The sequence below is a fragment of the Oncorhynchus kisutch genome, linkage group LG22 (assembly GCF_002021735.2).
Source record: "Oncorhynchus kisutch isolate 150728-3 linkage group LG22, Okis_V2, whole genome shotgun sequence".
Taxonomy (NCBI): domain Eukaryota; kingdom Metazoa; phylum Chordata; class Actinopteri; order Salmoniformes; family Salmonidae; genus Oncorhynchus; species Oncorhynchus kisutch.
The window spans coordinates 46,300,125-46,312,334 of record NC_034195.2 but is presented as its reverse complement, the minus strand read 5'-3'; the positions used below and the strand labels follow the sequence as shown (position 1 = coordinate 46,312,334).

At 42.8% G+C, this 12,210-nt stretch overlaps 1 protein-coding gene across 1 annotated transcript; it reads left to right on the top strand.

Moving 5' to 3' along the window:
• The first annotated feature begins 753 nt into the window (after positions 1–753).
• Positions 754–6,261, top strand: alx1 (ALX homeobox 1). Its single transcript, XM_020455775.2, has 4 exons — positions 754–1,125; positions 1,852–2,153; positions 2,587–2,715; positions 4,585–6,261. The coding sequence occupies exons 1-4, from the start codon at positions 906–908 to the stop codon at positions 4,906–4,908; spliced, it is 975 nt and encodes a 324-aa protein (XP_020311364.1). The 5' UTR covers positions 754–905; the 3' UTR covers positions 4,909–6,261.
• The last annotated feature ends 5,949 nt before the right edge of the window (positions 6,262–12,210 follow it).

Sequence of the window (12,210 nt, the reverse complement as noted above, 5' to 3'; positions counted from 1 at the left end):
CTAATAATGTTTGTACCATGTTTTGTGCTGTTACCATGTTGTGCTGCTGCCATGTTGTGTTGCTACCATGTTTTTGTCATGTTGTACTGATACCATGCTGCGTTGTCACGTGTTGCTGCCTTGCTATGTTGTTGTCTTAGGTCTCTCTTTGCGTAGTGTTGTGTTGTCTCTCTTGTCATGATGTGTGTTTTTGTCCTAATATATTTATTTAATTGTTCTTATTTTTAATCCCAGTCGCAGTTGCCGCAGGAGGCCTTTTGCCTTTTGGTAGACCGTCATTGTAAATAAGAATTTGTTTTTAACTGACTTGCCTAGTTAAATAACAAAAACATTTGACATTTAAAAGCATAGTTTTTAAGGCAAAAAAATATCATAAAAGTTGTTACACAATGTAAATTAATATTTTCATAAATATATTGCCATGATAATAAAGTTATTCCGTTTATTAGCAATAATTTCAACCAATAACTGGAATGACCATCAAGTGAGTGTCTAAGATATGTATGTGCAGTCTCAACTTGCAGTAGGCTAGATAAATCATTACCCCACTTTATTTGGGGTGGCTCAACATGTTGTAAATTTAAGTCAATTTGATTGTTTCCTTTAAGCCCAATTCTAGGGTCTAGAATCACTTAAAGTGTGTTTGGTTTGGACTGTGCGGGTGGGAGGAGTTCCGACTGCTCCATATTCAAAAGTGGGGAGGAAGGCTTCTTCAAGGAACCCCCTCTCCCTCCCGTTATAAAGAGACCACAGTGCCTTCAAGACAAGGCATATTAACGGCTTTGAACAATTATTGTGTTATCGGGGTAGCCGATATAGCTCTTCAAATTTGTTGAACGTCGACAGAACTTATTTATGGTCAGTTGACAAGGTTCTGTGAGCGACGAGATCTCGGGAAGGAGATCATGGAATACATGAACGATAAATTCGCATTGAAAAGTCAAGCGATTAAGGGCAGCGACTACTACATGGGCTCTGGCGGCGCGCTGGACCAAGTTATGGAGAGTTTGGACAGTGTGCAGTACTACAGCAAGACCTCGCCCAAGTGTGTGCAGGCCTTCGGGATACAGAGCAGCGAGCACCACTCGCGAATGGAGCGGTCCTCGCCTTGCGGAGACCAACACGGTTAGTTACTGGAACCTTTTCCACTCACGATGAATAAAACGCTACCAAATATATTTTTTAACTGTCGCTGAAATTGGTAGGCTATGAGATGTGTTACGATGCATTAGGCCTATAACTAAATGTACATGCATTATAGTCTATACTTGCAAGTAAAGTGTTACCCACGTTTTTTGTTCTCAAAATTGTGCCTGGGAAATGAACATGGTAGACTACTTGTGCGTAATTTCCTCACATCTCCACATTTACATATATCTCAAACAAGTTTTTTTTAATGTTATGTGATTCTTATTGCTCTAAATCCATAAACTATTGAATTGCGGCAATTGAGTTTTTTTTTTTTATATTGCCAAGCTAGCAACACATTGAAAGAGCAATGGGCAGATGTGATCATATTTAAAATCTACCTGTTTAAATGAGGAATGTAAGTATGTTTATAGGCTCACATTATTAAGTTGTGGTTTTGAAAATATTATTTTACGTCACCAAAACTGAAATATAACCGTACTGCAAAAATATTTCACATTCACCGCATATAGGTTACATAACAAATATGCCTACATGCAACATCTCATCTCATCTCATGTAAATATATTCGTCAATGGCCTATTATTTATAGCCTCACTCATCTGTCATAGATTACTTAATATGGCACATGCCTATATTTTTGCAACATCCGCGTTATTCATTTATAATACAAATAATACCTTTTATTTTTCTTTCATATAGCGAATTATGGTGTCCAGAAAACGGAAGATACCTTGCACGCGGACCTTGGAAGGTCGATCGACAACTGTTGCAATCTGAGGGCCTCGCCGGTAACGGCGTGTCAGGAGAAAACGGATTTGGACGAAATGGGTGACAAGTGTGACAGTAACGTATCGAGCAGTAAGAAGAGGCGACACAGGACGACATTCACGAGCGCACAGCTGGAGGAGTTGGAGAAGGTGTTTCAGAAAACTCATTACCCAGATGTTTATGTGAGAGAACAACTGGCGATGAGGACGGAACTAACCGAGGCCAGAGTGCAGGTAATGTAGACCTACTCTCACTGTCCTTCAGTTGTTCTATTGCCACGTTGTTTAGGAACAGAATCGGGAACATCACATGTAGCTTACTATTGACTGAGATCACTTTGGTCTTATTTTAGGTCTATTAAAACAATTTGTTATGTATTTAGAATGTACAAAATAAGTAGGCCCACGGTTATTTAATGTAGTGCAATGCAGGCCATTTAGGCTTTTTAACCATATTCTTTGAGCATATTTTAAGATTTACTACTGTCAATTAAGAATTGATCCTCGATTTCTTTATTGGCTCTGTATTTGTGTGACGGCTTGGTGTACTCTAAATGTCATCTAACAGAGCAATAGGTTAAGACAACGCTGAAAAAGAAGGGTACATGTTGACCAATTTCTTTATTGACAAAGTTAGCTTATTTTGTATCTCTCGTTCCCGTTTTAGGTGTGGTTTCAAAACAGAAGAGCCAAGTGGAGAAAAAGAGAACGTTATGGACAGATTCAACAGGCAAAAAGTCACTTTGCAGCCACATACGACATATCAGTGTTGCCAAGAACAGACAGTTACTCACAGGCAAGTTTTCTCTTTCACCAGAACAACAATTTATTTGCCGCTATTGAATAGTTTTTTTTGTCTCCGTCTTCTGTAAAATCATATAATCTGAAATTAAACATATGGTTTTGGTAGGCTATACTAAGTTCTAATTATTGTTAATAATTACCTAATATCATTTGTGGAGCATGTCGTGCGTCAAAATGGAATAGGTTAGACTATAAATAAGATGAGAGTGCTGTTGACCGCCACAAACCCTTGATAGATTGACCAACTGTGACGGCGGGTTCGATTTATCATGCACCATATTTCAGATAAGATTTACAAAGTTGATTAGAAGGTATCTCGGCAAACCACTGGAATTAATGATTCCGTCTCAGATTTCACTGAAAATATTTACTTTTCTCTAGACTGTGTAGGCTATTCTTTGAAAGCCAACATTAAACGTTAAAGCCATAACGGGCTGCCAGAAAGCATTACTAAAAAATTAAATGTATAAAGCCTTCATACCCGTAAATACGATACATGTTTAACTTTGTCTGACCCATCAAAATCCTTAGTTTGGGTGTGGTCACGCCGTCAGTGTAGAACGCGTTAGTCGCGTTTGAAGTAAATAGACTACTCTTACAGACTAACATCGTTGAAGAGGATTAGCTTTGAAGATGTAAAGGCGTACAGACAGGCTCTCAATGTCCTGTCCTAAATCATGCCTGAATTCCCTATCATATGTTTCTCATATTAACACTAGAATAAAGCCATCGCCTTTAATATAGTTTATCCAGATATATTACTTACTATAGAGGGCACTGACGCCAAGTGGTGGATTGAAACATGCCCAATATCTTACTGTTTGATTCAGACCATGACTAAATCCATTTGAAAGTTGATGATTTCTTCCTTGTACATACTGTAGGGGGAACATGAGTTACATTTTTTGGGGGGTTGGACATGGACATTTCTATGAAAGAGCATGATCTGGATTGGTTTTAAAATTTGAAGTTTGTGTAAAATTGTTGCTATATTTATAGATGGTTGAGGTCACCTGTTTGAGGTTGAGATGGTTGAGGTCAACTGTTTGCAACCAGTTGAAAATATATTAAGGAAATAATTTTGTTTGCAACCAGTTGAAAATATATTAAGGAAATAATTTTGTTTGCAACCAGTTGAAAATATATTAAGGAAATAATTTTGTTTGCAACCAGTTGAAAATATAAACGCTTACAAACCGTCATTACTTATAACCACCAAACCAGACCACAATCTTCACCAGCACCACAATTAATTGTCTTTCTAGTATTTGCAAAATTAGTCTGTAAACCAACATTTGGCAGTAGCCTACTGTAGTTCCAGCCCAGTGGTATACTCTTAGAAAAAAGGGTTCCAAAAGGGTTCTTTGGCTGTCCCCATAGGATAACCCTTTATGGTTCCAGGGAGAACCCGTTTTGGTTGCAGGTAGAACCCTTTTGGGTTCTAGATAGCACCTTTTTTGTCTAAGCGTGTAGGGAAAATGCTGAATAGTAAGTATAGTGACCAGATGGGTTCAGATCTTACAGATATGATTTTTCCTGGTTAATCAGGAATACAATTTGTGACATCTGGACTGGAAGCCTTCTCCCCCCTGATATTCTATCACATCCCTGAAATCTGAAATGTAAGCTTCGGCTATAGGCTATCTGAAGTAGCCTGATACCACTTTATAAAAATAAAATACCCTCAATATACTGTAGAATAGAATAACTTCAACGCAATGTGGACATTTCCCTATGGCCTCACAGTGGCAAAATACTAAACATCAGTAGCACTTCATAATCAAAGCCAAGACCAATCAACTTCTCTGGTAGAATAATAAATAACCAGATAATTAATGATCTGTTTTATTTTCCTCCACAGATCTCCAACAACCTGTGGCCCAGCCCTGCTCCCAGTGGCTCTGTAGTCTCCTCCTGCATGCTCCCCCGTGGATCTCCCCCATGTGTCACCTCGTACTCCCCTCGCTCCGCAGCCGACCACGGATACGTGGGCTTCCCCAACCAGCAGAACCAGTTTGGACACGTCTCCCTCAACAACTTCTTCACGGCCGACTCCCTCCTCACGCCCTCACCCAACGGACACCCATTCGAGACCAAGCCCGAGTTTGAGAGACGCTCATCCAGCATTGCTGTGCTGCGGATGAAGGCTAAGGAACATGCGGCCAACATATCCTGGGCCATGTAATTGCGAATGTCTGTTCTGCATGTCCAGCCAGCTGACTGACTCACAGCCTCTCTAACTTTAGCATTACCACTGCGCACGTTTATAACCCCCAATGTTGACTGACAGAAATCTGACTGTGACACTGATTGATTGAAGAGGACATACAGAAGTCAAAATAATGTAGGCCTAGATGCTGATAACTGACTGGTTGTCACCGAGACTGGAGAGACATGAAACCGCTCCATGGAGTCAACAAACTGTGAACCTGTTGGTCAAAAGAGTCAAATGTCAGAGGAGATGAACTGCTTCAAGATTTAAAGGTCTGCTCATCGAGGTTGAGCAGTGCATTTCAGTTCACAACACACAGATGAAACTTACTTTCAGGTTAACACCCGATGTTACACAATGCATTGCTGAAAATACATTGCTGAAAATCCATTAAGAGTGGTGCAGCGGTTAGAGGCGTCACTACAGACCCTGGTTTGATTCCAGGCTGTATCACAACAGGACGTGATTGGGAGTCCCATAGGGCGGCGCACAATTGGCCCAGCGTCGTCTGGGTTAGGGTTTGTTCGGGGTAGGCCGTCATTGTAAATAAGGATTTGTTCTTAACTGACTTGCCTAGTTAAATAAAGGTTAAATAAAATAAATAAATAAAAAGCATGCTTTGTATGTCCAGGAAATAATCCATCTAAAGATCAACTATAGTATGTCCTATAAGTTGAGGACAGTGTGAATATTGTAATTCCCTGTGCTTTATAATTCCATTGCCCTACAGTCACTAAAACGATGCACACACATCTTAGAGGTAGAAGGCCGTGTTGTTATGATTCTGGATGGTCAGATAGCTAGCAACAATGACAAACAAGCTGCTATGCGGGGAATCGTAGGTGGCTCGTTTCAGCTCGTTGTCTTGGTATTAATATCATGTCTTGTTCCGAGTTGTTTTGACTCAAGCCACATCTATGCTAATATGGCAAAACATTCACTAGCTAGCTAACCAACAACTGTAACGATGTATCTGAGAGACAACTGCTCATTGTGAAAATGTATTTATGTTTTTAATAAACATTTGGAGACTAAATATATACGTTGTCAACAATCTTGTCTGTTTTGCCCCAAGGGTTGTGCACGTATTGGTTTTGTCACAAACAACCCAACTCTACTGTATGCCACTCAGGACTTTCAGAGCAGAACAGAAATGAAATGGACTGACGTACTAACATGTCTGCAGTGTGCCTTGCGGTAAATCTATGTAACCTCATTAGCTGTGTCTGTGTTGTGCTACAAGGCCCCAGCACAGGAAGCAGTTAGACATTTTGTCATTATAATTTCTATTAAAATGATCAAATAAAAAGATAATAAAAACCTCAATTGTGATAGATGATGTTTTATTGTATTCACACAGTTTAGGAGTCACTCATTGTAGACAAGGAATAATCTGCCTTACAGGGATGTAACCATAGCGTTACACTACAGTAATATACTGTAATTTAACTATTGACGTACCTAGTATAATATGTATAATCTAGATGGAAATTAGAATTATCATTAAAAAAACTTCAGGCACTGCATCTCTTCAGATACAATATGAATCGTTGATATTATTATCCGACTTAATCCCCCTCTCCCCCCTATAGTCACATGTATTCCTATTATCCCACCACATGGAAACAGGAGCATGTTCTCTGCCTTTCTCCTCTGCTGAGGGCTGACGTCAGCCCTTTGTGTTTCTCTCTAAGATCACTGTCTGTTCTGTAGCGGATAGCGTCTCATCGTGCAAAACCTGTCCATATGAACAGTATGCTTGATTTAAGTGTAACTTATGTCAGATGCTTTGACATTGCACTACCTTTGTTTTCCTAGGGACACTACTTCACTTCCTGGTTATTGCCAATAAAAACGCATATCATAATGGGAATGATGGAATTTTCTTGGCTTCGGATTATCTCTACTTTTAATTAAACTCTGATTCTTATCCATCCATCTATCTTTATTTAACTAGGCAAGTCAGTTAAGAACAAATTCTTACTTTCAATGACGGCCTAGGAACAGTGGGTTAACTGCCTTTTTCAGGGGCAGAACGACAGATTTGTACCATGGCAGCTCGAGGATTCAATCTTGCAACCTTTCAGTTACTAGTCCAACACTCTAACCATTAGGCTACGCTGCCACCCCTATGTATCTAGCATGTTCAGTAGACATCCAATAGAACATATATCACATTAGACAAGCTCACGGCAAGAAGCTTTCTCAGTAATGGACCACCCTCCACTACCCCTTACAGACAGTCTCTGTGTGTGCGCACATGTGCATGTGTGAAAGAATGTGTTTTACTGTATCTGAATGGCCATCAGTTACTCCCCCGGGAACTTCTTCTGTGTATCCCCCCTGTAGTATGTCCCCCACTGTAGTATGTCCCCCCTGTAGTATGTCCCCCCCTGTAGTATGTCCCCCCTGTAGTATGTCCCCCCCTGTAGTATGTCCCCCCCTGTAGTATGTCCCCCCCTGTAGTATGTCCCCCACTGTAGTATGTCCCCCCCTGTAGTATGTCCCCCACTGTATGTCCCCCCCTGTAGTATGTCCCCCCCTGTAGTATGTCCCCCCCCTGTAGTATGTCCCCCCCTGTAGTATGTCCCCCCCTGTATAGTATGTCCCCCACTGTAGTATGTCCCCCCCTGTAGTATGTCCCCCCCTGTAGTATGTCCCCCCCTGTAGTATGTCCCAATTCCTCTGATTCCTGCGCTTTACCCCCCCCCCCCCCACACACACAGTATTTGTGATCACAGAAACAGGCCGGCCAGGCTGAAGACAGATGTGTGGGAAGAGGGTGGAGGAGTCATCCCTGCCTCATCCCAGGGCAGGCTCCCTGCTTCTACAGACTAGATCCATCACCAGCTCCAATGGGTTTGACCTCGCTAGGTTAACCTAAACCATTAATAAGACTGCCCCTCTCTCCCTCCCTATCATGGTCGTGCTGGGGAGGATTGGACCTAGTGGGGAGGTGAAGGAGGTGATGACTAATGGGGGAAGTGAGGGAGGAAAGGACTGGCGGAGGTGTGGGAGGAGAGTACTGAGGGGGGAAGTGAGGGAGGAGAGGACTGGTGGAGGTGTGGGAGGAGAATACTGACGGGGGGAAGTGAGGGAGGAGAGGACTGGCGGAGGTGTGGGAGGAGAGGACTGTGGGGGAGGTCTGAGAGGGGAGGAGGGGGGAAGTGAGGGGGGAGAGGACTGGCGGAGGTGTGGGAGGAGAGTACTGAGGGTGGAAGTGAGGGAGGAGAGGACTGGCGGAGCTGTGGGAGGAGAGGACTGTGGGGGAGGTCTGAGAGGGGAGGAGGGGGGAAGTGAGGGAGGAGCGGACTGGCGGAGGTGTGGGAGGAGAGTACTAAGGGTGGAAGTGAGGGAGGAGAGGACTGTGGGGGAGGTCTGAGAGGGGAGGAGGGGGGAAGTGAGGGAGGAGAGGACTGAGGGGGGAGGTGGGGGAGCACTGAGAGGGGAGGTGGGGGAGGAGAGGACTGAGAAGGGAGGTGGGGGAGGAGTGGACTGAAGGGGAAAGTGGGGGAGCACTGAGAGGGGAGGGGGGGAGGAGAGGACTGAGAAGGGAGGTGGGGGAGGAGTGGACTGAGGGGGAAAGTGGGGGCGACTGATGGAGCTTGGCTGAGCTGTCGAAAGGAAGACATACAGCTACATCAAACAGAGTTTTGACAGAAGGTATCTGAAGTGTGTAGCTTCCTATAGCTGCACCATTTATGATTTAGTGGATGAATGGTTTTCAAGAGGGCATTTTCACCTGATTGATAAAATAGTCAGGTCAGTTAGGGAGCCTGTAGCTCTCTCTCACTCCAAGCTACAGATCACCTCCCTCTAGTGGTTGATATGTATTGAACAAAAATATAAACACAACAATTTCAAAGATTTGACTGAGTTACATATAAGGATATCAGTCAATTGAAATAAATAAATTAGGCCATAATCTATGGATTTCACATGACTGAGAATACAGATATGCATCTGTTGGTCACACATACCTTAAGAAAAAGGTAGATGCATGGATCAGAAAACCAGTCAGTATCTGGTGTGACCACCATTTTCTTCATGCAGCGCAACACATCTCCTTTTGCATAGAGTTTATCAGGCTGTTGATTGTGGCCTGTGGAATGTTGTCCCACTCCTCTTCAATGTCTGTGCCAAGTTGCTGGAAATTGGCGGGAACTGGAACACGCTGTTGTACACATTGATCCAGAGCATCCCAAACATGCTCACATGTCTGGTGAGTATGCAGGCCATGGAATAACGGGCACATTTTCAGCTTCCAGTTATTGTGTACAGAAGATCCTTGCGACATGGGGCCGTGCATTATCATGCTGAAACATGAGGTGATGGCGGAAGATAAATGGCACGACAATGGGCCTCAGGATCTTGTCATGGTTTCTCTGTGCATTAAAATTGCCATTGAGGAGCATCCAGATGCTGCACTTGATGAATTTAGAAAATGGCTTCTTCCAATTATTGATAAACATGCACCTGTTAAGAAACTGACTGTTAGAACTGTTAAGGCTCCATGGATTGATAAGGAATTTAAAATCTGTATGGTTGAAAGAGATGGGGCAAAAGTAGTGGCTAATAAGTCTGGCTGCACAGCTGACTGGCTGACTTACTGCAAATTGAGAAATTATGTGACTAAGCTCAACAAAAAGAATAAGAAACTGTATTATGAAGCCAAGATTAAGCCAATGATATAAACTTTGGAGTAGAAAGACAAATATATCAAATTATACAAATCAGATGGCTTATTCATTACAAAACCATTTGAGGTTGCCGAATATTTCATGATTACTTCATTGGCAAAGTGGGCAAACTTAGGCAGAAAATGCAACAACAAACAGTGAGCCATTGTACTCATGCATAAAAAAAAACTATGAAAGAAATTCTCTGTAAACAAAAACAGACTTCCAGCATGATTATAGAGAAGGGCACTCAACACAAATGACTGATGATTGGTTGAAAGAAATTGATAATAAGAAGATTGTGGTTGCTGTACTGTTAGATTTCAGTGCAGCCTTTGATATTATTGACCGTAACCTGTTGTTGAGAAAACATGTGTTATGGCCTTTCAACCTCTGCTATATTGTGGATTCGCAGCTCTCTAGGCCCTCTACTCTTTTCTATGTTTACCAATAACCTGCCACGGCATTAAACAAAGCATGTGTGTCCATGTATGCTTATGATTCAACCATATACGCATCAGCAACTACAGCTAATGAAGTCACTGAACCCCTTACCAAAAAGTTGCAGTCTGTTTTGGAATGGGTGGCCAGTATTAAACTGGTCCTGAACAAATCATTCCCTAAGTTCTAGACCTCAGCTGAATCTGCTTGTGAATGGTGTGGCTGTTGAACAGGTTGAGGAGACTAAATTACTTGGTGTTACCTTAGATTGTAAACTGTCATGGTCAAAACATATAGATTCAATGGGGAGAGGTCTGTCCATAATAAAGAGATGCTCAGATTTTTTGACACCACACTCCACAGAGCTAGTTTTATCTTAACTTGATTATTGTCCAGTTATATTTACAGTTCTGCAAAGAAATACCTAGTTAAGCTGCAGCTGGCCCAGAACAGAGCGGCACGTCTTGCTCTTCATTGTAATCAGAGGGCTAATATTAATACTATGCATGCCAGTCTCTCTTGGCTAAGAGATGAGGAAAATTCCAAATGGTTTGCATAGTCAACTTACACACAGCACTGACACACACACACTTATCCCACCAGATATGCCACCAGGGGTCTTTTCACAGTCCCCAGGTCCAGAACCAATTCAAGGAAATGTACAGTATTATTCACAGCCAGGAGTGCACAGAACTCCCTTCCATCTTATATATACGCAAGTTAACATCATACCTGGTTTCAAAAAACAAATCAAGCAACACCTCACGGCACAACGAGTCTCCCCCATGTGACCTACTTGTGTGTGTATATACTGACATGTATGTGGAACTGATGCACACACACACACACTACATGTTCATGTTTTTAAATGTAGGGAAATTATAAAGTCCTTTGTATGTAATGTCTTTTTTGCTATGTGTTGGACTCCAGTAAGACTAGCTGTTGTCATTGGTGTCTGCTAATGGGGACTAGACAGATTAGACTAGCTGTTGTCATTGGTGTCTGCTAATGGGGACTAGACAGATTAGACTAGCTGTTGTCATTGGTGTCTGCTAATGGGGACTAGACAGATTAGACTAGCCGTCGGCTAATGGGGACTAGACAGACTAGACTAGCCGTCGGCTAATGGGGACTAGACAGACTAGACTAGCTGGGACTAGACAGATTAGACTAGCCGTCGGCTAATGGGGACTAGACAGATTAGACTAGCCGTCGGCTAATGGGGACTAGACAGACTAGACTAGCCGTCGGCTAATGGGGACTAGACAGACTAGACTAGCCGTCGGCTAATGGGGACTAGACAGACTAGACTAGCTGTCTGCTAATGGGGACTAGACAGATTAGACTAGCCGTCTGCTAATGGGGACTAGACAGACTAGACTAGCCGTCGGCTAATGGGGACTAGACAGACTAGACTAGCTGGGACTAGACAGATTAGACTAGCCGTCTGCTAATGGGGACTAGACAGACTAGACTAGCCGTCGGCTAATGGGGACTAGACAGACTAGACTAGCCGTCGGCTAATGGGGACTAGACAGACTAGACTAGCTGTCTGCTAATGGGGACTAGACAGACTAGACTAGCTGTCTGCTAATGGGAACTAGACAGACTAGACAAGCCTTCTGCTAATGGGGACTAGACAGACTAGACTAGCTGTCTGCTAATTGGGATCCTAATAAATCTACTCTGGTGCTACATCCTGGGCCAGGTACAATTGTCTGAAATTCCAGACTACTTTTCCTAGTGACCCAGATTTATAGCTCACTTTCCTATGCTTTCCTATGTCTGTTGGAATAAAAACAATAACATGCCAATGCTGATCGAAATTCCTGTTCATGTGTCATAACAGAACAGTCAACGTCCCATGACTTCAGCGAGAGGATGCTTTTCTTTCTAATGGCTCAGGAGTCAGCCAGTTAGCCGGTGTCAGTGGCCAAAAGCCTTTCAGCAGGTCCCCTATCGTCGTTGCAGGGAGAGAGTGTTGACCAGCGAAAGTGGGCCGAAGCCTGCTGAAATTAGGCCATCAGCACACTGCAGAGGGATGCCTGTTAAATCTAATTATGGAAGGATAGGACTCTTACTGTGGCCTGTCTGTCTGTAAGAGGAGAGGAGCAGCCATTTTCCTCTCGTAGGAAAGAAAAGGCGTCCGATTACT

Excerpts from the sequence above, each read along its gene's own strand:
- alx1 (XM_020455775.2), top strand. The coding sequence starts at position 906 with ATGGAATACATGAACGATAAATTCGCATTGAAAAGTCAAGCGATTAAG. Across the intron at positions 1,126-1,851 it reads GCCTTGCGGAGACCAACACG|CGAATTATGGTGTCCAGAAA; the intron begins GTTAGTTACTGG and ends TCTTTCATATAG. Across the intron at positions 2,154-2,586 it reads TAACCGAGGCCAGAGTGCAG|GTGTGGTTTCAAAACAGAAG; the intron begins GTAATGTAGACC and ends TTCCCGTTTTAG.